Here is a 24,549-nt window from a genome sequence, read left to right as displayed (position 1 = left end):
CAAATTCATTTTGATTTAAAATATTAGTCCACATCGTAACAATGGAATCATCTTTCAAATGTTCAGTACTTGAAAGTAAAATCACTTCTGTCTTGAAAGGTGGTTCTCCAAAGAAAGAAACCCCACAAACTCTTGAGAGAGTTGAGAATTGTAGATGTCAAGATGAAATTGATCTTGCATGAATTCTGTATTTTTTAAGAATTGGAAAAGTGTATTGGACCCAAGGACGAATCTGTGAGTTTTTAAGGCTGAGGATGGACAATTTTTGAACTGGTACATGTATAAAAGAATGTTAGTTAAACATTTATTTAAAAAAATAGATGGTAGAAGTAAAGCACCAATTCACCATAGGTCAATAGCCATTTTATCACATGTGGCGACTGTGTTGGACACCAAGGACTTAAAGATAGTAACACATTCCATTTTCACATTAAGAACTTAAAGAGCCTGATGGATCAGGCCAATGGCCCATCCAGTTCACAGTGGCCAACCAGATGGCGATGGGAAGCCCAAAAGCAAGACCTGAGTGCAGCCGCATTCTCCCCACTTGTGATTCTCAGCAACTGGCATTCAGAGGCACAGTCCTCCAACAGCGGAGGCTGAGCATGGTCATTGTAGCTAGGAGCCATTGATAGCCTTATCCTCCATGAATTTTTCTAACCATTTTTAAAGTCATCCAATTTGGTGGCTATCACTGTCTCTTGTGGAAGCCAATTTCATAGTTTAACTATGTGCTGTGTAAAGAAGTACTTTCTCTTGTTTATTCTGAATCTTCCAACATTTAGCTTCATTGGATGTCCCTGAGTTCTAGTGTTATGAGAGAACCTTCTCTCTGTCTACTTGCTGTATGCCATGCAGAATTTTATACACCTCTATATCATGTATCCCCTTACATTTTCCCTAAACTAAAAAGCCTCAAATGGTGTAACCTTTTTTCATAGGGGGTTGCTCCATCCCCTCAATCATTTTGGTTGCCTATTTCTGAAACTTTTTCCAGATCTACAGTTTCCTTTTTGAGCTGAGATGACCAAAACTGGGTTCAGTATCCAAGTGGATCTTCATTGAGGTAGCCACTGTGATCCCAAGGTCAGTCACTGCCAGTTCAGACCTCATGACCTCAGACCCCTATATGGGAAATTAAGATTTTTTTGCCCCAACTTGCATCACTTTGCAGTTGTTTACACTGAACTGCATTTTTATTTTTACTGCCTATACACTCAGTTTAGACAGATCCTTTTGGAGCTCTTCACAATCTTTTTGTATCACAATCTCCCGGAACAAATTGGTATAACCAGCAAATCTGGCTATGTCATGGTCACCCCAACTCTAAATAATGTATGAACAAGTTAAAAATTATAGGTCCCTATACTTGGAGGGCTCCACTTTCTCCATTCCTCAGTTGGGTTAAACTGTCCACTTATTACTACTCTCTACTTCTAATCCTTTTAACAATACCCAAAAGACCGTCTTACGCCTTATATACCCAGTCGATCACTGTGCTTTGCAGGTGAGGGCCTCCTGCAGATACCATCTTATCAGGAGGTTTGTTCTGCACAATATAGGAAATGGACTTTTAGTGTGGCGGCACCTACCCTGTGAAATTCCCTCCCGTTGAATATTAGGCAGGCGCCATCTCTGCTATCTATTTGGCGCCTTTTGAAGACTTTCCTCTTTCAACAAGCCTTTTAAGTTGAGTCCTATCCCAGTCTGCGTCTGTGTTAGAATTGCTTGTTAATATGTTTTTTTAATAATGTTTTTAACCCTTTTTAAAAGATGTTTTTAAAGCTTTTTTTAAAATGTTTTTTTTAAATGTTGACAAGAAATGGACTGCCTTCAAGTTGACCGAACCTATGGCGACCCTTTGAATAGGGTTTTCATGATAAATGGTATTCAGAGGTAGTTTTACCGTTGCCTTCCTCTGAGGCTGAGAGGCAGTGACTGGGTCACCCAGTCAGCTTCATGGCTGTGTGGGGATTCGAACCCTGGTCTCCCAGGTCCTAGTCCAACACTGACCTGGTGGAGGGGCAGGGAGGGGAGGGGATGAGATTGGGTGGGTGGCCACTGGACAGAGGGGAAAACTCTTTCCTTTCCAAAAGGAAAACATTGTGAACAGTATCATTGCTTTTCAGCGTTTCCCTCACCTTTTTATTCTACAGCAGGCACACATAGCCTCCCACCCAAATTTAAACCAAAGCTGTCCCTGGCCACATCCACACCAGGCCTTTAGTTCACTTTGGACAGTCATGGCTTCTTTCAAAGGATCCTGGGAAGTGTAGCTAGTGAAGGGTGCTGAGAGTTGAAAGGAGACGCCCTGTTCCCCTCACAGACCTTCAATCAGAGTGGCTAACTGTTAAACCAGTTTGGCACTGGAGCTGTGTCAGTGGAATAGGAGTCTCCTCTCAGCACCCTTCACAAACCACACTTCCCAGGATTCTCTGAGGGAAGCCATGACACTGACAGTTGGTTCTTACCGAGCATGCCTCGCGTTATCATAGGGTTCCAGCCAATATTTCTTAAATTAATTAAAAATCAGCCAGGCATTTTTTAACTTTTAAACTGCAGAAGATGAAGGTCAGAGTATGGGGCAAGGTCAGTATTAGGATTACAGGTACTCTGTGAACATGGCTGATCTTTAATGAATTTCAGCAGATTATGAGAACTCTCAGAGAAAAAAGTCCAAAAGGGCTCTGGGTTTCCCTCCTCTATTTTTTGACTTTGAACTCTCTATTCTCTCTGACTGTTTTGTGTATCGCCATGAAAATTGAGAAGGTTGTTAAGCAAGCATTGCTGAGTTCAGGACTATAAGTTTTGTAAGGTTTTGTTTTGAAGTGAGCTTATGGGAAGCATCAGGATGGCATGGGTTTATTTAGATTTAACATTGCGGAATGTGACCAATCCATGCTGGCTATAGTATACAGCCTCTCTCTGTCTCTGTCTCTGTCTGTCTGTCTGTCTGTCTCTCCTACCCTATAATAGGGCCCTCAGAGTGGCTTACAAAAATAAAATCAAACATGGTATTAAAGGGACTACAAAGGTAAAATTTAATGTAGAAGGCATAAAATCAGTGTCAGGCTCTACCTTCAGTCCCTCCCAAATGCTCTTCAGAACAAGATCGTTTTCAGATATCTCTGGAAAACCGACAGGGAGGGAGCAGAGTGAACTTCTTGGGGTAGAGTATTCCAAAGCTTGGGTGCCACAGCTAAAAAAGCTCTCTCCTGTGTGCCTGTCAATCTAACATCTTTTATTCCAGGCACACAAAGGAGAACAGAGGCAGATGATCTTAAATCCCAGGCAGGTAAGCGGTCCCTCATGTACATTGGTCCAAGGCCGTTTAGGGCTTTAAAGGTCAGAACCAGCACTTTGAATTGGGCCTGGAAAGAAATTGGGAGCCAGTGGAGTCAATAAAGCACAGGGGTAATATGCTCCCTGCGCCATGCTCCAGTTAACATTCTGGCTGCTGCATTTTGAACCAACTGCAATTTCCGAACCGTTTTCAAAGGCAGCCCCACATAGAGTGCATTACAGTAATCAAGCCTCAATGTCACCAATGCATCTGTCACTGTGGCCAAGTCAACTGCCTCCAGGAACGGACGCAGCTGGTAGACCAGTTTGAGTTGGCCCCAAGCACTCCTGGCTACTGCAGCCACCTGATATTCAAGCAGCAGGGCAGGATCCAGGAGGACTCCCAAACTGCGGACCTGCTCCTTCAAGGGGAGTGCAACCCCATCCAGAACAGGTTGCAACCCCATCCCTGGTGCAGTTTTTTCCTTGACTAGCAGTACTTCCTTCTTGTCTGGATTAAGTTTCAGTTTGTTAGCCCACATCCAGCCCTTCACAGACTCCAGGCACCAGTTTAGAATGAGCACTCCCTCCCTGCAATCAGATGGTAGGGAGAGACAGTGCTGAGTGTCATCAGCATATTGATGACATTGTACTTCAAATCTCCTGATGACCTCTCCCAGTGGTTTCATATAAATGTTAAAGAGCATGGGAGACAGAATGGAACCTTGCTGTACCCCACAGGCCAACGTCCAGGGGGTCAAGCAGTAGTCTCCCAGCACCACTTTCTGGGTCCTGTCTGTCAGGTAGGACCGGAGCCACCGTAAAACAGTGCCTCCCAATTCCATCCCACCTAGACGGCCCAGAAAGATACCATGGTTGATTGTATCGAAGGCTGCTGAGAGGTCCAGCAGCGCCAACAGGGATGCACTCCCCCTGTCTGATGCCCAGCGTCGGTCATCAAGCAGGGCGACCAAGGCAGTCTCTGTCCCATGGCCAGGCCTGAAGCCTGATTGAAAAGGGTGTAGATAGTCCGATTCATCCAGGAAAACTTGGAGCTGAGCAGCCACTACCCTGTCAATCTCCTTGCCCAGAAAGGGAAGATTAGAGACTGGGCAGAAGTTGTTAGGATCCACAGGGTCTAACGAAGGCTTTTTTAACAAAGGTCTTATCACAGCCTCCTTCAACAATGTTGGTATAGAACCTTCCCTCAGGGAGGTGCTAATTAAATATGCCAACCATTCAGCCACTCCCCCTCTGGCAGATTTGATTAACCAGGACGGGCAAGGGTCAAGGGAACAAGTAGTGGCCCTCAATTCTCCCAGAATCCTGTCCACATCTTTAGGCTTTACAAGCAGAAAAATATCCATAGAAAAATGACCAGAGGAAGCTTCGGGGACATCTGGCACAACTGTAGTTAATGAGGAGTCCAAGTCAGTCTGAATGAAGCAATTTTATCTGCAAAGTGCCTTGCAAACATGTCACAGCGAGCAACTAGAGCTCAGAGTCTAATGTAGGGCCAGAGACCAAAAGACCCCAGACCACCTGGAAAAGAATCTCCGGATGACACTGAGCAGACGCAATGGTGGCAGAGAAGTGCCCTTTCTTCACTGCCATCACTGCCACATGATAGGCTCGAAAATGGGCTCTAGCCTGTGTTCGATCAGAAGTGGGGTGAGTTTTTCTCCATCGTCGCTCTAGCCGTCGTCCCTGCCGTTTCATCAGGCCCAAGGTTTGACTAAATCAAGGTGTATTATGGGCCTTCCCTAGTGAGAGAGTGTGCTTTGGAGCAATAGTGTCTACTGCCCGGGTCACCTCCGTATTCCAGAGATTGACCAGGGCTTCGGCAGTATTGCCAGTCATGCTGGGAATATCCCCCAGAGCATTCAGGAAGCCTTCTGGATCCATGAGTCTCCAGGGGCAGACCATCTTAATTGGCCCTTCACCCCTGCAAAGGTTACTGGGAGCACAAAGTCTAAACCTTGTCAGGTGGTGATCTGTCCATGACAACGGAGTCACTAAGAACGTCTCCACCCTTAGATCACCTTGTTCCTGTCCCGATCAGAACACAAGATCAAGTGTGTGTCCTGCCACATGCGTTGGTCCAGATGATATTAGGGAGAGCCCCATGGTTGTCATGGCAGCCATGAAGTCCTGAGCTGGATCTGTGAGTCTAACATCAGCATGTATGTTGAAGTCGCCGAGGGCCATCAACCTGGGGAACTGTAACACCAACGCCGAGACCAGCTACACCAGTCAGGGAGGGAGATTGTTGGGCAGCAGGATGGATGGTACACCAACAGAATCCCCACTCTGTCTCCCTGACCCAATGCCAGGCACACACACTCAAAGCTGGAGGTGTACCTGACGGGAGATAGATTCCATGCAGACAGTTGTGACTCCACCTCCCTGTCCCCTGGATCTAGACTGCTGGAGTGCCACAAAACCTGGTGGGCAGAGCTGGGAGAAACCTACTTTGCCTTGGTCATTTAGCCAGGTTTCGGTAATTCAAGCAAGGCCAACGCATTCATCCAGGATTAAGTCCTGAATTAAAGTGGTTTTATTAGTCACTGACCTTGCATTCATCAGCAGGACAGTAAGATCCAGGGAGTTCCCAGCATAGTTACCAGTGTCCCGAGGGTTTGAAGGGGGACCAGAAGGGATGCAAGCACGAAGATGTCTTATATCCCCCTGTAATGGCCAGTCTGCCTCCCACTGTTGTTACGTCGCCTGCCCAATATTACCTCAATGGCGGGCCCCCGACTACTTCTACCCCAGCACATGTTAAAAGACACCTGACACTGGGGGGCGGGGAGAGCCTTGGCTAGAGGTGGCTCTTATAAAAGGGAGCTCTCTTCCCCACCCTCAAGCAGTTGGCTTCTCCCTTGTTAGCCCCAACTGGCTTCAGCTGGCACCAAGGCCTTGCAGGGAGTAGCAGCTGACACCCGAGGAAGCCTGCAGATGGAGTTTTGCAGGAGGCCACAGCAGCAAGGTGTAGGTCCTGCTGGGTTACCTCAGGGCTTATATATAGTGCATACCGCAGATCAGAAAAGGTACCGCCAGGGCCAAGAAGATGCCAGCATGGTTAACGAGCAAAGTCAAGGAAGCTCTTAGAGGCAAAAAGTCTTCCTTCAGAAAATGGAAGTCTTGTCCGAATGAAGAAAATAAAAAAGAACACAAACTCTGGCAAAAGAAATGCAAGAAGACAATAAGGGATGCTAAAAAAGAATTTGAGGAGCACATTGCTAAGAACATAAAAACCAACAAATTCTATAAATACATTCAAAGCAGGAGACCATCTGGGGAGACAATTGGACCCTTGGATGATAAGGGAGTCAAAGGTGTCCTAAAGAACGATAAGGAGATTGCAGAGAAGCTAAATGAATTCTTTGCATCTGTCTTCACAGTGGAAGATATAGGGCAGATCCCTGAACCTGAACTAACATTTGCAGGAAGGGATTCTGAGGAACTGAGACAAATAGTGGTAACGAGAGAGGAAGTTCTAAGCTTAATGGACAATATAAAAACTGACAAATCACCGGGCCCGGATGGCATCCACCCGAGAGTTCTCAAAGAACTCAAATGTGAAATTGCTGATCTGCTAACTAAAATATGTAATTTGTCCCTTGGGTCCTCCTCCGTGCCTGAGGACTGGAAAATGGCAAATGTAACGCCAATCTTCAAAAAGGGATCCAGGGGGGATCCTGGAAATTACAGGCCAGTTAGCTTAACTTCTGTCCCTGGAAAACTGGTAGAAAGTATTATTAAAGCTAGATTAACTAAGCACATAGAAGAACAAGCCTTGCTGAAGCAGAGCCAGCATGGCTTCTGCAAGGGAAAGTCCTGTCTCAGTAACCTATTAGAATTCTTTGAGAGTGTCAACAAGCATATAGATAGAGGTGATCCAGTGGACATAGTGTACTTAGACTTTCAAAAAGCGTTTGACAAGGTACCTCACCAAAGGCTTCTGAGGAAGCTCAGCAGTCATGGAATAAGAGGAGAGGTCCTCTTGTGGATAAGGAATTGGTTAAGAAGCAGAAAGCAGAGAGTAGGAATAAACGGACAGTTCTCCCAATGGAGGGCTGTAGAAAGTGGAGTCCCTCAAGGATCGGTATTGGGACCTGTACTTTTCAACTTGTTCATTAATGACCTAGAATTAGGAGTGAGCAGTGAAGTGGCCAAGTTTGCTGACGACACTAAATTGTTCAGGGTTGTTAAAACAAAAAGGGATTGCGAAGAGCTCCAAAAAGACCTCTCCAAACTGAGTGAATGGGCGGAAAAATGGCAAATGCAATTCAATATAAACAAGTGTAAATTATGCATATTGGAGCAAAAAATCTTAATTTCACATATACGCTCATGGGGTCTGAACTGGCGGTGACCGACCAGGAGAGAGACCTCGGGGTTGTAGTGGACAGCAGGATGAAAATGTCGACCCAGTGTGCGGCAGCTGTGAAAAAGGCAAATTTCATACTAGCAATAATTAGGAAAGGTATTGAAAATAAAACAGCCGATATCATAATGCCGTTGTATAAATCTATGGTGCGGCCACATTTGGAATAGTGTGTACAGTTCTGGTCGCCTCATCTCAAAAAGGATATTATAGAGTTGGAAAAGGTTCAGAAGAGGGCAACCAGAATGATCAAGGGGATGGAGCGACTCCCTTACGAGGAAAGGTTGCAGCATTTGGGGCTTTTTAGTTTAGAGAAAAGGCGGGTCAGAGGAGACATGATAGAAGTGTATAAAAGTAGGCATGGCATTGAGAAAGTGGATAGAGAAAAGTTCTTCTCCCTCTCTCATAATACTAGAAGTCGTGGACATTCAAAGAAGCTGAATGTTGGAAGATTCAGGACAGACAAAAGGAAGTACTTCTTTACTCAGCGCATAGTTAAACTATGGAATTTGCTCCCACAAGATGCAGTAATGGCCACCAGCTTGGATGGCTTTAAAAGAAGATTAGACAAATTCATGGAGGACAGGGCTATCAATGGCTACTAGCCATGATGGCTGTGCTCTGCCACCCTAGTCAGAGGCAGCATGCTTCTGAAAACCAGTTGCCGGAAGCCTCAGGAGGGGAGAGTGTTCTTGCACTTGGGTCCTGCTTGCGGGCTTCCCCCAGGCACCTGGTTGGCCACTGTGAGAACAGGATGCTGGACTAGATGGGCCACTGGCCTATCCAGCAGGCTCTTCTTATGTTATGTTCTTATAGTAGACCAACAATTTCACATTTTAGTTCTTCAAAAACGCTTGGGTAGATGCCATCTGGACCCGGCAATTTGTGCAATTTTATTTTGTCTGTAAGGCCTACAACTTTGTTTCTTGTCACCACTAGTTGCCTCTGTTTTGTCTGTTGTCAAACTTATTTGCCTCAGTTCCTCAGACTCCCTTCCTGTGAAAGTTCAGGCACAAGGATCTGCTCTATATCTTCCACTGTGAAAACAGACGCAAAGAATTGCCACCCTGGGCTCCTACTGGGAAAAAGGGCGGGATATAAATCTAATAAGTAAAATAAAATAATAAAGAATTTATTCAGCTTCTCTGCAATCTCATTATTCTCCTTCTAGCGCACTTTTGACTCCCTTGTCATCCAAAGGTCTAACTCAGCCTTTCCCAACCGGTGTGCCTCCAGATGTTGGACCACAACTCCCATCAGCCTCAGCCATTGGCAATGCTGGCTGAGGCTGATGGGAGTTGGTTGCGAAAGGCTGGTCTAACTGCTTCTTGCTGCTTATGTATTTAAATAATCTTTTTTTGTTGGCCTTTATGTTTTTAGCAATGTGCGAAAACCCATTCCATTTTCACACTGAGAGTGGGTGGGCTCTGGAGACAATGTGTGGGCCATAGAATTGACATGGGGCAGTCCCGCAAGTTTTCACTGTTGCATACTTGCAGATCTCACAATCATGCACATGGGCATCACTGTATTCTGTTCCTTCTTTTTCCAATTTGAACTGAGTAGCTGTGTAAATGTGTATGTGTTTACTGAAAGATAAAGAATGATAGCAAAGTCTCCTCCTTTGGGGATTCTATTCTGTTGGCATAATATATTATTGATACCTGATTGAAGAGAATTGGATCCCACCACTGTGCAGCCTGGAACACTGGCAGTGTCCTCCTTTTATTCCCCTCACTTTTCTGAAGCATTTCTAAGCATTGAGAATTATCCATCTTTGCTATGCTGCAGAGTTGGATGATTGCACATGGAGAGCCAACGGAGACTAAAGTTTCACAACCACATACATGATTTCATTCTTTAAACGGATGATGAGAGGTAATTTAAAAAAGCATAGGGTGCTATTCTAACATCCATCCGCAGAAAGAAGGAGGGAGGTAATTTTTGCTGAGTCCCTTTCCTGCAGCCTTGCAGCCTCTTCTAAATCTGCTTCAGAAGCTTGGAGAACCCTCCAGAGTGGACTGTATGATGGTGGGCTTGGAAGCTGCAGGGCAGAGTGGGAGTTGCCAAAAATTGCTTCCCTCCCCTATTCTGCTAACAGTTTTTTTCTGTCAATGGACAGTCACAGTTGGATTACCATCATTTTCTTTACCATGAGCTCTGATGGCAGGGCCCAGATAGTGAGGAGGTTGTATTTACAGTTGCAAACAAATAATCAGTTTAATTAATATTAATATATCTAAGAATTTTGTTGGGCTGGAAACTTAAACACTGTTTGAAACTATATTACAATATGTGCACATTTTCATAACTTTTAGGAGCAAGGTGAAAGGCTGTGAAAGCTCAGATTCAGTACAAAGCAAAAGGCCTGTCCACATTGCATGTGAAACATTGTTGGTATTTGCTCCTGTAAAACCACACTTGTAGTTGTATGTACCTGGAAGCATCACAACAATACATTAGGAATCTGTCAAAAAAGATGATTTGGTAGGATCACCTACATATAGGAGGCAAGGAAAGTCTCTGTTGGCAAGAAATGGTGTTTCTGCAAATGTATAGGGATTGTATGTAAATCACAGTGATGTCTATGGTGGAGTTATGGCAAACTATGCTTAAATTAAATTAAGAATAAGAACTCTTTCTTTTATGTTGCATAGCTAGTTGATAACTTGTGTTTTAACATGCTGCAGCCTTTGCTGTGTAATAGATTGAAAACATGGCATTTCCTTATGGAATGTTATAAAAACAAATCTTGGTTTCCATAGTGAGTGCATGGGCTATCTCTGATTTACACTTTTGTTTCATTCTCACTATGCCTTGTGGTTATCATGAAGGTCTCCAAAAGTACAACAGTTCCTGGGTCAGCTTCCCTTTAGCTGAAAGTTCTTATAAATTAAATGGGTAACTTATAACAATGAGATAAAGTGGATAATACAAAAACAGGTTGATTGTACTTTTAATGTAAGGAAATGTAAACCTTCCAAGGTTATGTTATGTGTGAAATACCAAAATGGTGGGACATCAGAGGAGTTGTTTCGTGAGAGATCCAAAGAGTTCTTATGAATTATGAATAGGACCTGACAGCTGGGATCCAGAAAGGGATCCTAGTGTGCAGTCAGAGTTTTATTTTGCTTTCTTGAAGTAACCATCCCACTGTCAAATAGATATGCTACTTTTAACACTGTGTAGTGGGTTCCTGGTTTGGCACTGGAAATTCTGTAACAAAAATTGCAAGCAAAACTTACTTTCCAAGAAGAGGTAATTCAAAGAAAGGGTGTCTGCACCACCATAGTATTTTAGGTTTGAAAGGGATAAAACAGTACAGATAGGATTGTGTGACTGTTCCAATCCCCTTGTTCATTTTCGTTGCCCTTTCCTAAACTTTCCACAAAAGATATTATAGAACTAGAATAAGTACAGAAAATGGCAACCAAAAATGATCATGGGATAGGAGCAACTTCCTTTTGAAGAAAGTTTGCAGCATTTTAGTTTACTTATTTATCACTTTTCACACAGAGAAGAGTGTCCCAACACTTTCATTTTAGCAAAAAAAAAAAAAAGGTAAGGGGGGACAGAACTGTCTGTTGGGAACCTGAGTGTGTGAACCTGCCACTCACGTGTCCTATTAAACACGCCTCCTTGAGAGGAGGGGGATCTTTTGCTAGGGATAAACCAAGCGCTTTGCCCTGAAATGTTAACTAAATAGTGTGTGTGTAACTCACGAATTTCAGGTCCAAACCAGACTAAAGCAAAGCTTTCTTTTATTGAGAGAAAAGAGAAGAATAGCATGACAAAATTACTGGGTGCGTGGCAGCATTCATCATTCATATCCTAACCCATTCATAACTTTAAACTAAAGAGATAAAAGAGATTCCTACTACTATAAGGAATGACAGGTAGCAGAGATTACCTATCCTAGACCCAGGAGCGGGCAGTGGAATATAGCTGAAGTGATGTGAAGGAGCTCTGACCAAAAAACAGGAAAGAATCTTTTTGCCTCAAGGTTTACCCCGAGACACAAACTCCCTTCCTGATCTGTGGCCTGGAGTCCTGCGTTGTATTCCTTGAGAGCATAGTTATGCATGTTAGAGTTCAGATCACCATTCTGGATCTCCAACCCTGCTCTTAAATACACTTTCCCTCGTACCAATCAATGTGAAAGGAGGGGTGATCTCATGTTATGTGTGTATCTCTTGCTGACACTCAGAAAAACTAGTTCTGTTTCTAATGCTGTCTTTGAACAATGGGATTGTTCTACTGGGCATGAGGGAAATCATTGACATAACATTTAATTCAGACTCTTCACGTTTCTCTAAAAGTGCCAAAAGATGGTCCTTGCATCTTGTCCTCATTTCATGATACTCAGGAAGGCACAATGAGTCAGAAAATGGGCTGTGGATGGGAAATGTAGTCCAGAGCCTTGCCACCCCTTCGACTCCAAAGAACCCAAAGTGGGGATTAGCCTGAGCACTCCTAACAATACAATTTGTGAATGATGTGGAGAAAGTGGATATAAAGAAACTTTTCTCCCTTTCTCATAGTACTAGAACCTGAGGTTATGCAATGAGTTTGAATGTGGGAAGATTCAGGACAGAAAAATATACTAGTACATACTTAAAATTATGGAATTCCCTGCCGCAAGTTGATGACCACCAACTTGGATGGCTTTAAAAGGAGTTTAGGTGGATTCATGGAGGATAAGGCTATCAGTGGCTACTGGTCATGATGGCTGTGTAAGTATATCCAGTATCAGAGGCAATTGATTGATTGATTGATATCTCGCCCTTCCTCCTAGTAGGAGCCCAGGGCGGTACACTCAATAAAAGTTGCTGGGGAGCACAAGGAAGAGTGCTATTGCTTTCATGGCCTCCTTGTGGTCTTCCCATAAGCATGTAGTTTGCCACTATGAGAACAAGATCCAGGACTAGATGGGCCTCTGGTCTGCTCCAGCAAGGCTGCTGTTACGTTCTTAACAGATTGTACCCTTCTAATTTATAGATATGTAGGTTCTATGTATCATCATCATTAATTAGTTGCGTTTCTCCAAAAAATGATTTCAAAGCAGCTGAAAATCTTTAAAACATAATGATATAATATTTTATAAAATACTCACAAAAGCAAAATCCAACTCATTCCCACCTGACAATATGTAGAAAATTAAGCTCCAAAAGCCTGGTTGAACAGAAATGTTTCTACCTGGTGCCTAGAAACAGTGATATATGTACAACTAATGACTAATGTATGAACTTGCATTGTATCTTATATTCTCGGGTAGAAGGGGCATTATTTTAGCAGAAGGCAGCTGAGATAGGAAGGAGAGGAAACAGGGATGATATTACTAATAACAATAATTAAATTTATATCCTGCCGTTTCTCCCAAAAGGAGCCCATATTAAATACATGCAGCTTGTTGCTCTGTCAGCGATGTGGTCTGTGCACTTTAAGGTAGTTAAATTAGGAAATATACTTTCAAGCTGCTCTGCAGAGGTCAAGAGTTTTCTCTGCAGGTTTTCTACATGCCTCATGGATGAATGGCCCCATGTAGTCCACAATATAAATATGATTTCTGTATTTGAGAAGCAGTGAAATTGGGAACTTCACACAGATTTGATCTCTTAAACCTTGGCCAAGCAGTCTTATTGACAAGTACTTTAGTGTAAACATAAGTAACGCCCAGAAGCTTTGTTTTCTTACATTGACAATTTTGGACAGCACTTAAAGCAGTAGAAAGATCAATTACACTTCATTATAAATCGACTTTGACTGTCTGGGCCTAACCACAGCTGGTCTGTAATGAGGTTACTATTGATTGCTGTCTTGTTTGCCAGTTCTTTTCTCTATGTGCTGTCAGAGAGGTTGACATAAAAAGCTGCTCTGAAGTGAAGGCCTGTACTTCACCAGTCCCAGAAGTTGTTACCATTGAAATTATAATGTATACGAACGAGGTAAAGTTTCAGAAATCATATTGAAAGCTATTAGCTATTAAGTTTAATATATTTTATGCATTGTTACCAATATGATTATAGAAGTTATGAAACTCATTACACTTACCATAGAGTGATATGTATATCATCAGTGGGCCTTCTCCCAAGCCATATTATTTCTGTAATAACATCTTCCTTTTTGAGCCTGCCAAACATGCCCACTCCTCTGGAAAAGCATTTAACCAAAGGCAACTAACAAACTTGAGATGAGGTTAGTTTGCTTTGCTGAAAGAGGAATTGAAGGAGGACTACGACATTGAAAAATGCTAATAAACTAAGAACATAGTAGTGGTTTGGGCACGCTCATATCCTCTTGGTCTATACCAGGAGTACCTAACTTTATTGTTTATTATTGTTTTATTTATTTTATTTATATACCGCCCCATAGCCGAAGCTCTCTGGGCGGTTTACAGTAACTAAAAACATTAAAACAAATATACAAATTTAAAACACATCTTTTAAAAACAATTTAAAACACAATTTAAAAATTTAAAATAATTTAAAAACACATGCTAAAATGCCTGGGAGAAGAGGAAAGTCTTGACCTGGTGCCAAAAAGATAACAGTGTTGGCGCCAGGCGCACCTAGTTGATTCATAACAGACAAAAATAAAATGCTTCTTCACACAATGCTTAATTAATTTATAGAATTTACTGCCCCAAGATGTGGTGATGGCTTTAAAAGGAATTATACAAATTGATGGAACATAGGTCCATCAGTCACGAAGGTTATAATGGAACTTCAACGGTTAGAGAAAGTATGCCATTGGATACCATTTGCTGGGGGGAAGGACAACAGACAGGAGATTAATGCCACGCTTGAGGCTTCCCAAAAGCATGGAGTTGGTCACCATGTTAAATAGGATGCTAGACAAGATGAACCTTTTGCTTGACCCAGCAAGGCTTTTCTATTTTCTTGCTGTGTTAATTAAGTATGCCTGGTAGTAGTGCTGGTGGCATACAACAAAAGGTGTAGAGAAAAAATTAGATTTACATGCATAAAAAGGTAAAGGTAAAGTTGTCCCCGCACTTATAGTGCGAGTCGTTTCCGACTCTTAGGGTGATGTCTTGCGACGTTTACTAGGCAGACCGTATATATGGGGTGGGATTGCCAGTTCCCCGGCCTTTCTTTACCCCCCAGCATATGCCAGGTACTCATTTTACCGACCACGGATGGATGGAAGGCTGAGTGGATCTCGACCCCTTTTACTGGAGATTCGACTTCCTCCTTCCGTTGGAATCGAACTCCGGCCGTGAGCAGAGCCTCGGCTGCATTACCGCCGCTTACCACTCTGTGCCACGGAGGATCTTTTTTTACATGCATACCAAATAACAATTTTCCAAATATCATTATAATTTTCATAATACTGCATTTGAATACAAATAAAAGTGTTAATCTCTGCTTCTCTCAGACACTTTACCAACTAAATAGTTTTGCCTAATCCTGAAGATAATGGCACCAGGATTAAAAAGTTGAAAAGTAAACTCCAGGCATTTCCACATAATCAATTGTAACACAAAACATGCAGTGTTATCTATATGTTGTGTACTAAGCACAAGTTGTGCTTCTCTGGGTGATTTTCCCAGCACTAGATATGCCACCTTTTGTACTTGGGCAAATGTGATATCCTACTCCCATAAATGCATGACTTATGATTGGATGCTATCTGTAACAGAGGTTTATATTCTGGCTGAGATACAAGTGAGTGACCTTGGGCCAGTCACTCAACCAGTGTTGTTGGACTCCAAATCGCATCATACCTGACTATAGGCTATGGTGCCTGGGGCTGATGAGAGCTGGAGTCCAACACCATCTGGAGGGCCACAGATTAACCACCCACTAAGGCCTCTACATACTCATGTACTACTTATGATAGACTTGTGGCTACTCAGTGGTTACTCCCCATCTCAGTTAGTATATGTTCTCAAGGGATCACTATCTGACAAATAGCTTTTTATCTTCTGTCAGTAATTATTGAATTGCCTTGTTTGGTGGGTTAATATTCCCTTACCGGATGCCCTGGCACCATCACCTTTCCCTGTATTTGATATTTGCATAGATCCTGAGCCCTGAGTAGTTAAGATATTCTTAAGCATTCTTAGCTACTTAAGATGGTGCACAACTGTGCACATATGAAGTACCATTAGAAATAGTTTGTTTGGAAGCCACCAACCACAATTTCCAGTTCACATTTTAATGGGAAGCTATGGTTAACTGCTGCTTGTTGACTTGTTTTGCCACTTGCACAAAGGAAGGAGTAAAGGGACTTTATGTGGGTGCACAAAGCTTGTGCATATCTTAGATTATTAAGTCATGATTTGATTCTGCATATTGAGCCATTTGGTCTGGAACAGTGTACAGAGTAGTTTCAGGGTGAAGCAGAAAAATACGTTGTGATAGAGGAAGACAGCAAACTAGAATAAAGCTCAAGTAAATTTACTTCACTGAGTGGAGGTAATGAAAAACAGTTTTTTGAATGAACTCCAAGTACCCTGAAAGTGAGACACTGAAGGAATAAGTAAATAATAAATCTCAAAACAAAAAGAAGACTATGGAGGATTCCTTACTGCGGTTGGATTTTTTTGTATTTTGGAGATGGATCATGTAAGCATGACAACCACAAAGTGGATGTGCACTTCTTGCTGCATTGAAGACTATTGCATTGAGTCTTTACAAAGTTAACACTCACAAAATGTTGGAGATGGCTCCAGACTTTGTCATGCTTAGAGAAAACCTATTTAAATAAATGGGACTTAATGGGTTTACTCTAAACATGATGTAGTCTAGATCCAATCCTTTATCCTTAAACTTGGCTGCTTCATAGGCCAAAGTTTAAAAATGTTGAATATGAAATCAGTTGGTGAGCTCAAGATTTATGATCCAGCACAGTATAATTAAGGGCATGCCAAGATTTTTGTCTGCTTAATTGATGTTACTTCCTAATGTTTTTAAAAGTTTAAAAATAATTTAAAAGTTATTTGTCTTTCTGTGCATTTATTTATTTATAGAGTTGGCTCTGTAATCTTTTCATTCTGCTAATAATAAACAAAATAATTGTTTACTATTAGAGGCAGAGTTTTAAACAAACACATCAGGCAGTTAATCAGTGCATGACCTTTTGCACCCTGCTTATGAGAGAGAAACTAAGACAGGACCATCTGCCCATGCTCCGACACCTTCAGTTCTGTTCTCGGGAGTGTGGGGATTACAAAACTATACGAAGTTGCCCTCATCTGGCTCAGAGACACTTCTTGTAGACGCAGTGTTGTGGCTGTTCTCCCTTTCTTTACTGAAAACTATTTCAACCCATCAATACAGTGGCATGGTAGTGTCATTGTTCTGGTCTCCTTGCTAGGAAATGGATCTGTGAGAAAATGGTTAACAGACCTCAGGCCCTGTTTGTTTGACAACTTTTTGTTCTGACAAGAGATACTCAATTCAGGATTATGGGCCTTTATGCTTCTACGCTGGACCTATTTAAATTCTAGCCATAAAATCCACATCAGAGTTCAAGGTGGCTTCCAGGATTTGTGGAATGAAATGTGTATAAAATGTTTTCATGGAAGAAGTATTTTAAAAGGAGCAACCTATGTATTTTATTGTAAAGCTGAATGTAGAATCCACAAACTCATACACAATCTTGGAATATGAGCTACCGAAGAAGGACTATTTGGCATTTCATCAGATAAAGGAATAAGTATAAATAACAGCATTGTGGATATATTTTCATTAGGGAGATATTAGTTATTATACAAACTTGCACATTCATATAATATCAAACTCCAGATTGACTAGTACCTATATGAACTTTTCAAGTTAAAATCCACGCTATCAGAAAGATACTTTGAGACTCTGAGAAAAGTAGGATATAAATCTTCTAAATACAATAGCTTTTTAAAAGTAGTAGCAATGCAATAGTCACCAATAATGTAGTAATTCCATTTTTTCTGAGAATGTTACATTTAAAAGTTTAAGGAAGGGCAATGGTAGCACTCATGCTTTGCATGTAGAAGGCCCCAAGTTTAATCTCTGGTATCTTCAGGTAAGAAAGGGCTTTGGGTTGGGAAAGATCCTCTGCTGAGACCCAGGACATAGAGTGACAGTCAGTGCCAGCTTCATGGGGCTGGATAGGTCAGGAATCTCTTTTTGATATGTTCATTTAAATGCTTAAACAAGTTATTTTGTTACTACAGATGATTCATACTATCAAGACTCTGATAGAAAATGCAGATAATGTATATGAAAAAATAGCCCAGTGCCAAAAAGCAGGTAAGGACAACTCTCTTATTAAAAAAAAATACAAATACATGTAACACTTTTGCTCTGCATTCTGCAATGGGTTCTGTAATCTACTAAACATAAAAATTTTCCACATCAAGATGTTATATAACCAACAGGATTCAATAGATGAATTTAAATTACTTACTTTTTGGTTTTGTGTTCAATATGTCAAGGGTTATGTTAGAGGCATTTATTTAATACATGGAGTATTCTATTCTTTCATTTTTCATTTCTACTCACAGTGAATATAAACTTCTTTTTTGGCTGAATGAAACATTTGGCAAGTGATTTGTCAAAGGTCACAAACGAGTCTTAACTGGGAAAAGAATCAAGATTGCCTTAGTCTGCCAATGCCAAAATCTAAACGTGTTAACTGGGACAAGTATTAAATGAGCAGCTTCCACCTGACAAAGAAAGTTTAATGGCATTTTAAATCACATATAATATTTATAATACATAGTATACAACCTCTCTCAATTATTTCCATCTTTTATTTGACTGTGCAATAGAGAAATCCTGCCAACGCACTATATTTTCACTAAATATGGATTTAAGCCATCTGGAAGCAATGTGTGTGGTGTTGTGGGTTGTGAGCCAGCGGATCTCACGTTTATAGGTCATTTAGTTTGTACTTAATTTTTCTTGTTTGTAAAGCAGAAAAAAAAAACTTCCTTTGCAGGTGTGGTTAAATTTCCTAGAACCACAAAGGCATGCATTTTGCCGTTGAACTGAACAGATACAGTTTTAATTATTGAAGGGTTTGAAATATTAAGGTCTGATAATTTTACAAAGAGAAAGTGACGGATGATTATTGGTCTAAATAGCATAGCATTTTTTAGTTGGACAGAACTCTCTTCTCTTTGATGAAGAATTGTATAACAACCTGCTCCTTCCCACTTGGTCTATCAAGGCTGTAATCGTATATCTTTACCTGAGAGTAAACTCCATTGATCTTCTCTAAGTAGACAGGTATAGGATTGCACTGTTGAAGTATTGGTGGAAATACTTGTTACCCAATTAAAAAAAGTCTTACTAGCACTTTCACTTTGGAGGTGGTGTTAGTTCATTCATAGTGCCTTTTCTTTGTGCCAGTGTGCATCTTCTGGTCCTCATGTTGAAGTTCCTAGAGACTGCTTCATATGGCTGCTGTGATTTACAATGTCTTAACTATTTGGATCACTGCTATTATGTGGCCTCTTCCCATGTCCAGGCAATTTCAGTAATCTGTCTAGCAAACTGGTAAAAGTTTTAAGTAGCTTTCACATGCCTCTGGATTATTTGGGAGCCCTCTGTGGTGTAGCTGAGTAGGTGAAGTGGTAGATGGGGTAGTTGAATGAGATATACATATGAAGTCTGACTTGCTCCATGGGTCAGGGCATAATTTAGCAAACTGCTTTATATGGTTCAATGTAACATGTTCAGCTGTCAAGTATTTGTATTAATAAGTACCTTGGTGTAGCTGATAAACCTCCAGTGTTTAGTCACCCCTATGTTTATTCTATGTCAAACAAGGTTGCTGAATATTTTTTTGTACTGTGTTTAATTAAGGCCAAGTCTTCCTTCATTATGAAGGATTTAAGAGAAAGGTTAGTATTTTTTAACATGGTATCCTGACTTTGTAAATTATTTCAGGAAGCAGCAACCTTGAGCTACATTTCTAATCCCACAAATCCATGAGGGTGAAACTGATTGCAATGGAATTTTACCATAGGCTGGTTGTATTTAAGGATCAAAATCCTTCTGCGTGTTTTGTGTGTATGTGCGCGCATGAGTCAGTCTACATAAATCTCTCTCATACACACGACTATATATCTACTGATTATATGGGGTTTATATGAAAATGTTGGGAAGGGTAGAGCTACAAAATGTGAGCTTCTGTTTTAGCATGATGAATCCTTAACAAGTTAACTTGTAAATTTTTAGTCTTGTTAATAAGCTCAGAAAAAAGATCTGTTAACCCAACTTGCTGTGTTAATTAATTAATTAAATCAATTTGTGGCTTAAATGAGTAATTCATTCTTAACCTCTATAGAAATACTCTACAATTTTTTAAGTAAAGGGCACAATAGTTTATTTTAAGTCTAATTCACCCCTAAAGGTGTGTGTATGGGGGGTACCACTTCAAGCTACAGATGGAGGTACACACGACTGACTCCTCCATACAAAATAATTTCCTCCACATAGAAAACTAACATGTCAGGTAGAACATTTGCAGCCTAGTGTTCTCCTTCACATGTTACAGTTTTGTATGTAGTATTAAAAACTGAAGAGATTTCTCAGTGTCTTAATGCTGTATCAACAGAACGTTGACCACAAAAAACCATCTGTATAGAGCTATTATTCTACTTCTTTGCATCAGAAAGAACCCCCTTTTAAGACATCTTCATTTCTTTTTCGTTTATGCTGTTTTTCAGTAGTGTTCGTTCCTGCAGTAATACCTCTTTAGCCAAATGGCAGCCTGCAAGTGTATTTCCTAAGGCAATTTGTCATTCATGCCATATGACAATTTTGCCTTTTAGAGCCTTTGTAGCCACTGTATTGAGAATTGCAAGAATGCAGATCTAAGGGGATTTTTTTTTCTTATTTGAAATTGTAAACAAGATGTGTAAGTCACTATGTTGCATAATGAAAGAGCTATCGTCTTAACTGGCATCTTGTTTAGTTGGCAGAAAGTAAGCCTTTTTATCTAATCCATCAGAATGTAGTAGGCATGAATTAATACAAAAACCATGAATGCGCCATCAGGTTGCATTGCTTAGGAGAGAAATATTTGCTTCACTGATCAGTATTAGAATTACATATTGGTTAATTCATTCCTCTCATCAGACTCAATACACAAATTAGCAAAGCAGAATTAAGGGAAACTGCTGTTTGAAACAATCTGCTCTTTTTCTTAAAAGTAATGAGATACTTCTCAGGGATTCTAACAGGAATTCATGGGCCCAGTACCCTGTATGTGGATTGGGCCTTCTGCTCACTCATGAAAGAGGACACAAATTTGCATGCACTTTGCATCATTTTCATTTGTAGGTTGGTTGGAGGTCCCAAAAACAAATCAAGGGCCGCACACAAGCCATAAGATGTCCAACAGACATATGGTCAACCAGTAAAAGTTCCCCCCAATTTTAGTTCTGTAATAGGAAAGACTTAACCTGCTTAATTTCTGCCTATTCAAAGAATTAAAGTTTCATGAATTGTAAATCTCTTACGTTACTTTAGGCTTTTGTTAATTGATCTTAGGCTGGCAATACATTCAGTGCAAGGCCAGCCTTGGCATTATTGGGGGTGGTGGTGTCAAAAGAGATTTAAGATTTATAGCAACTAAGATTCAGATCCCTGTGCTTGAATAAATAATCCAGGAAGTCCCTTCAAAGTACACCAGGCAGTTCTTCTCTTTTGTCTGAATTTAGAGAAAAACTCGAGCACCAGAGAAGACAGCTTCAAAATGAGCCAGGAAGTCTCTTCTCCATGGTGGTGGGTTATTTTAGAGCAATTTCGGGCTCTTTGCTGGTGTTTGTATGACTTGAAATTTCTCTTTAGCATCAATCACAGCTCTGACTTCACTCTTTGGCTAAAACACTAAAGGCTTTTATCTCACAAACCAATTACTTTGAACTGTGGCTGCACATTTTGCTTCATAACATTCATCTTATGAGACCTAAAGACTTACGTTTTTGGGGTGGGGGGAGCAGCTTCCAGTTTGGTACCCTGCTGGAACTGTACTTGGTACAGCAGCATCCTCTATTCCCCTCTTGGTGGTCCTCATGCTTCTTATAAGAAGATGTCATCGTAATGTGAAAAGTTATATAAAATGTTCAACTGTTCTGTTGGAATTTCCAGATCAGATTATGATTCACGCCCATTCCTTTAGATTTCCTGTAATTGCAATACAGCATTACCTTGCTTGATGACAGTCCTGAGGAAAACATACCTAGATGATACAAGATGAGCACTCTCCTTACAGCTGTTGAACTAGCTTTCTTCCTCTAGTGTAGATAGATTTTGTAATTTTTCAACATATCACTAAAGTCAGCATTGAACTCAGCAATACATTGAACTCAGCAATAATTTCAGCTTTTTCTGCTTTTTACATATTTTCATATAATGATAGCTGGTGTGTCTATTATCCTGGGATTTCTTATCCATTTCTAATAAGCCCTCACCACAGCAAAAGATGAAAAAAAGAGAGTTCAAGAAATGTCTCCCCATTGTATAGTAGCTTTTGCAAGGACTGCACAGAGGAATTACCATGTATATTACTTGAATGCTATCATTGCAGGTGTCAACTATACATAATCCAAAATGATCTTGGATTGGTCATCACAGCTTTTCACATGTGAGCTCATTAGTCAAACAATAGACAGATGGTTGAGCATTAAAACAAGTGTGGGTATGGATGGTTGGGAATCATGTATGATTGCTTATGCCTGCCTTCTGTTTGACGTTCAACAGCCCCCTCCTCCCCAGTAGTCCATGTTGTAACTAACTGGGGCAGATTCTACTATGTAAAAGTATAATCCAACAATATAACTGTTTTGTTATGAACATTAAGCATGTTTACTCAGTCCTACCAACTTCAAAAAGATTAATCTCTATAGTAAGTCTGTTTAGGATTGCAGCCTTGGGTACGTAATAGGCTTTTAAAAATAATATGTTTTGTCTCCAACAAGTTGACCAACAAATCACTGATAAATAATAGAAGAGTTAGACCAGGGCAAACGTAATGATTTTTGTGGCAACTTTAAGGAATAAACACCGAAACAAGATTAAAATTCTAAAGCATACATCTGAACTACCAGCAGATTAAAATGTGTGCGTGTGTTTGTATAGATACATACCCCACCCCGTATAATTAGTTTTAGTGCATTTTTATGAAAGACAATAAATGAAACATTGTCTCAGTTCTTGAAACATGTTACATGATGTTCTTTTCTTGTGAGCTGTGAGATAAATGAGAAATGTTAAAAGAAAATGGGAACGAAAATTTTACCAGATTATTTTTGTGTAGTCCCCAATTATATTAGGCTGCAATTCTGTTGATTTTAATAAAACTTACTTCTGAATAGACACATATAGGTTAAGATGGTGATGCAAGGAAAGAGTGTAAAGGTTTTTTGTCATGTCTGTTAAAAATATCTTGGGATGAGTCTTGAAATTCCTTTAATATTTATTGGCTGCTTCTCAGATCAGTTTACAATGATAAAAACAGTAACAAATAGTAAAAATAAACAATAAAACAATATATAGCAGAGCAGGTAAAGATTCTAGGTAAAATATCAAGAAAAAAAACCCCTAAAAGGCTTCAGCAAATAAGAACACAAGAAAAACCCTGCTGGATCAGATCAAAGGTCCATCTAGTCCAGCATCTTGCTTTCACAGTGACCACATTTATTTATTTATTTATTTATTATTTTATTTGTATCCCGCCTTTCCTCCCAGCAGAAGCCCAGGGCGGCAAACAAAAGCACTAAAAACACTTTAAAACATCATAAAAACAGACCTTTAAATACATTAAAACAAAACAACTTTAAAAACATTTTTTTAAAAAGCTTTAAAGACATCTTAAAAAACAAGGGTTAAAAACATATTGTTTTTAAAAAAAAGGTTTTAAAAAAAAATTAAAAAGCAATTCCAACACAGACGCAGACTGGGATAGGTCTCAACTTAAAAGGCTTGTTGAAAGAGGAAAGTCTTCAAAAGGTGCCAAAAAGATAACAGAGATGGTGGCTGCCTAATATTTAAGGGGAGGGAATTCCACAGGGTGGGTGCCGCCACACTAAAGGTCAGTTTCATATATAGTGTAGAACGGACCTCCTGATAAGATGGTATCTGCAGGAGGCCCTCACTTGCAGAGCACAGTGATCGACTGGGTATATAAGGGATAAGATGGTCTTTCAGATATCCTGGTCCCAAGCTGTATAGGGCTTTGTTGTACACCAAAACCAGAATCTTGAACTTGGCCTGGCAGCAAATGGGCAGCCAGTGCAATTCTTTCAGCAGCGGGGTGACTTGTTGGCGATACCCTGCCCCAGTGAGCAGTCTCGCAGCCGCATTTTGCACCAGCTGCAGCTTCCGGACTAACCTCAAGGGCAGCCCCACATACAGTGCATTACAGTAATCCAGCCTAGAGGTTACCAGTGCATGGACAACAGTGGTTAGGCTATCCCGGTCCAGAAACAGCTGCAGCTTTCTTACCAGCCAAAGCTGGTAAAAAGCACTCCTAGCCACTGAGGTAACCTGGACCTCTAGTGACAAAGATGGATCCAGGAGCACCCCCGGACTATGAACCTGCTCTTTCAGAGGGAGTACGATCCCATCCAAAGCAGGCAACCAACCAATTATCCGAACTTGGGAGCCACCAACCCACGGTGCCTCCATCTTGCTAGGATTCACACTCAGTTTAGTGGCCCTCATCCAGCCCACCACCGAGTCCAGGCAGCGGCCAAGGGCTTGCACTGCCTCTCCCTATTCAGATGTTATGGAGAAATAAAGCTGGGTATCGTCAGCATACTGCTGACACCTTGCCCCAAATCTCCTGATGACCGCTCCCAAGGGCTTCATATAGATTTTAAACAGCATAGGGGACAAGGTGGTACCCTGCAGCACCCCACA

At 40.9% G+C, this 24,549-nt stretch overlaps 1 protein-coding gene across 9 annotated transcripts in view; it reads left to right on the top strand.

The window, feature by feature from the left end:
• The window catches only part of PLCL2 (phospholipase C like 2), a 216,895-nt gene that overhangs the window by 169,676 nt on the left and 22,670 nt on the right, over positions 1 to 24,549 (top strand). For all 9 annotated transcript variants that reach the window (XM_061587414.1, XM_061587412.1, XM_061587406.1 and 6 more), the window contains exon 5: positions 17,850 to 17,925. In XM_061587414.1, the coding sequence (XP_061443398.1) occupies positions 17,850 to 17,925 (76 nt within the window). The remainder of the gene's footprint in view (positions 1 to 17,849; positions 17,926 to 24,549) is intronic.

This window comes from Rhineura floridana, chromosome 10, assembly GCF_030035675.1.
Source record: "Rhineura floridana isolate rRhiFlo1 chromosome 10, rRhiFlo1.hap2, whole genome shotgun sequence".
Taxonomy (NCBI): domain Eukaryota; kingdom Metazoa; phylum Chordata; class Lepidosauria; order Squamata; family Rhineuridae; genus Rhineura; species Rhineura floridana.
This window is presented reverse-complemented; position numbering and strand designations above follow the sequence as displayed.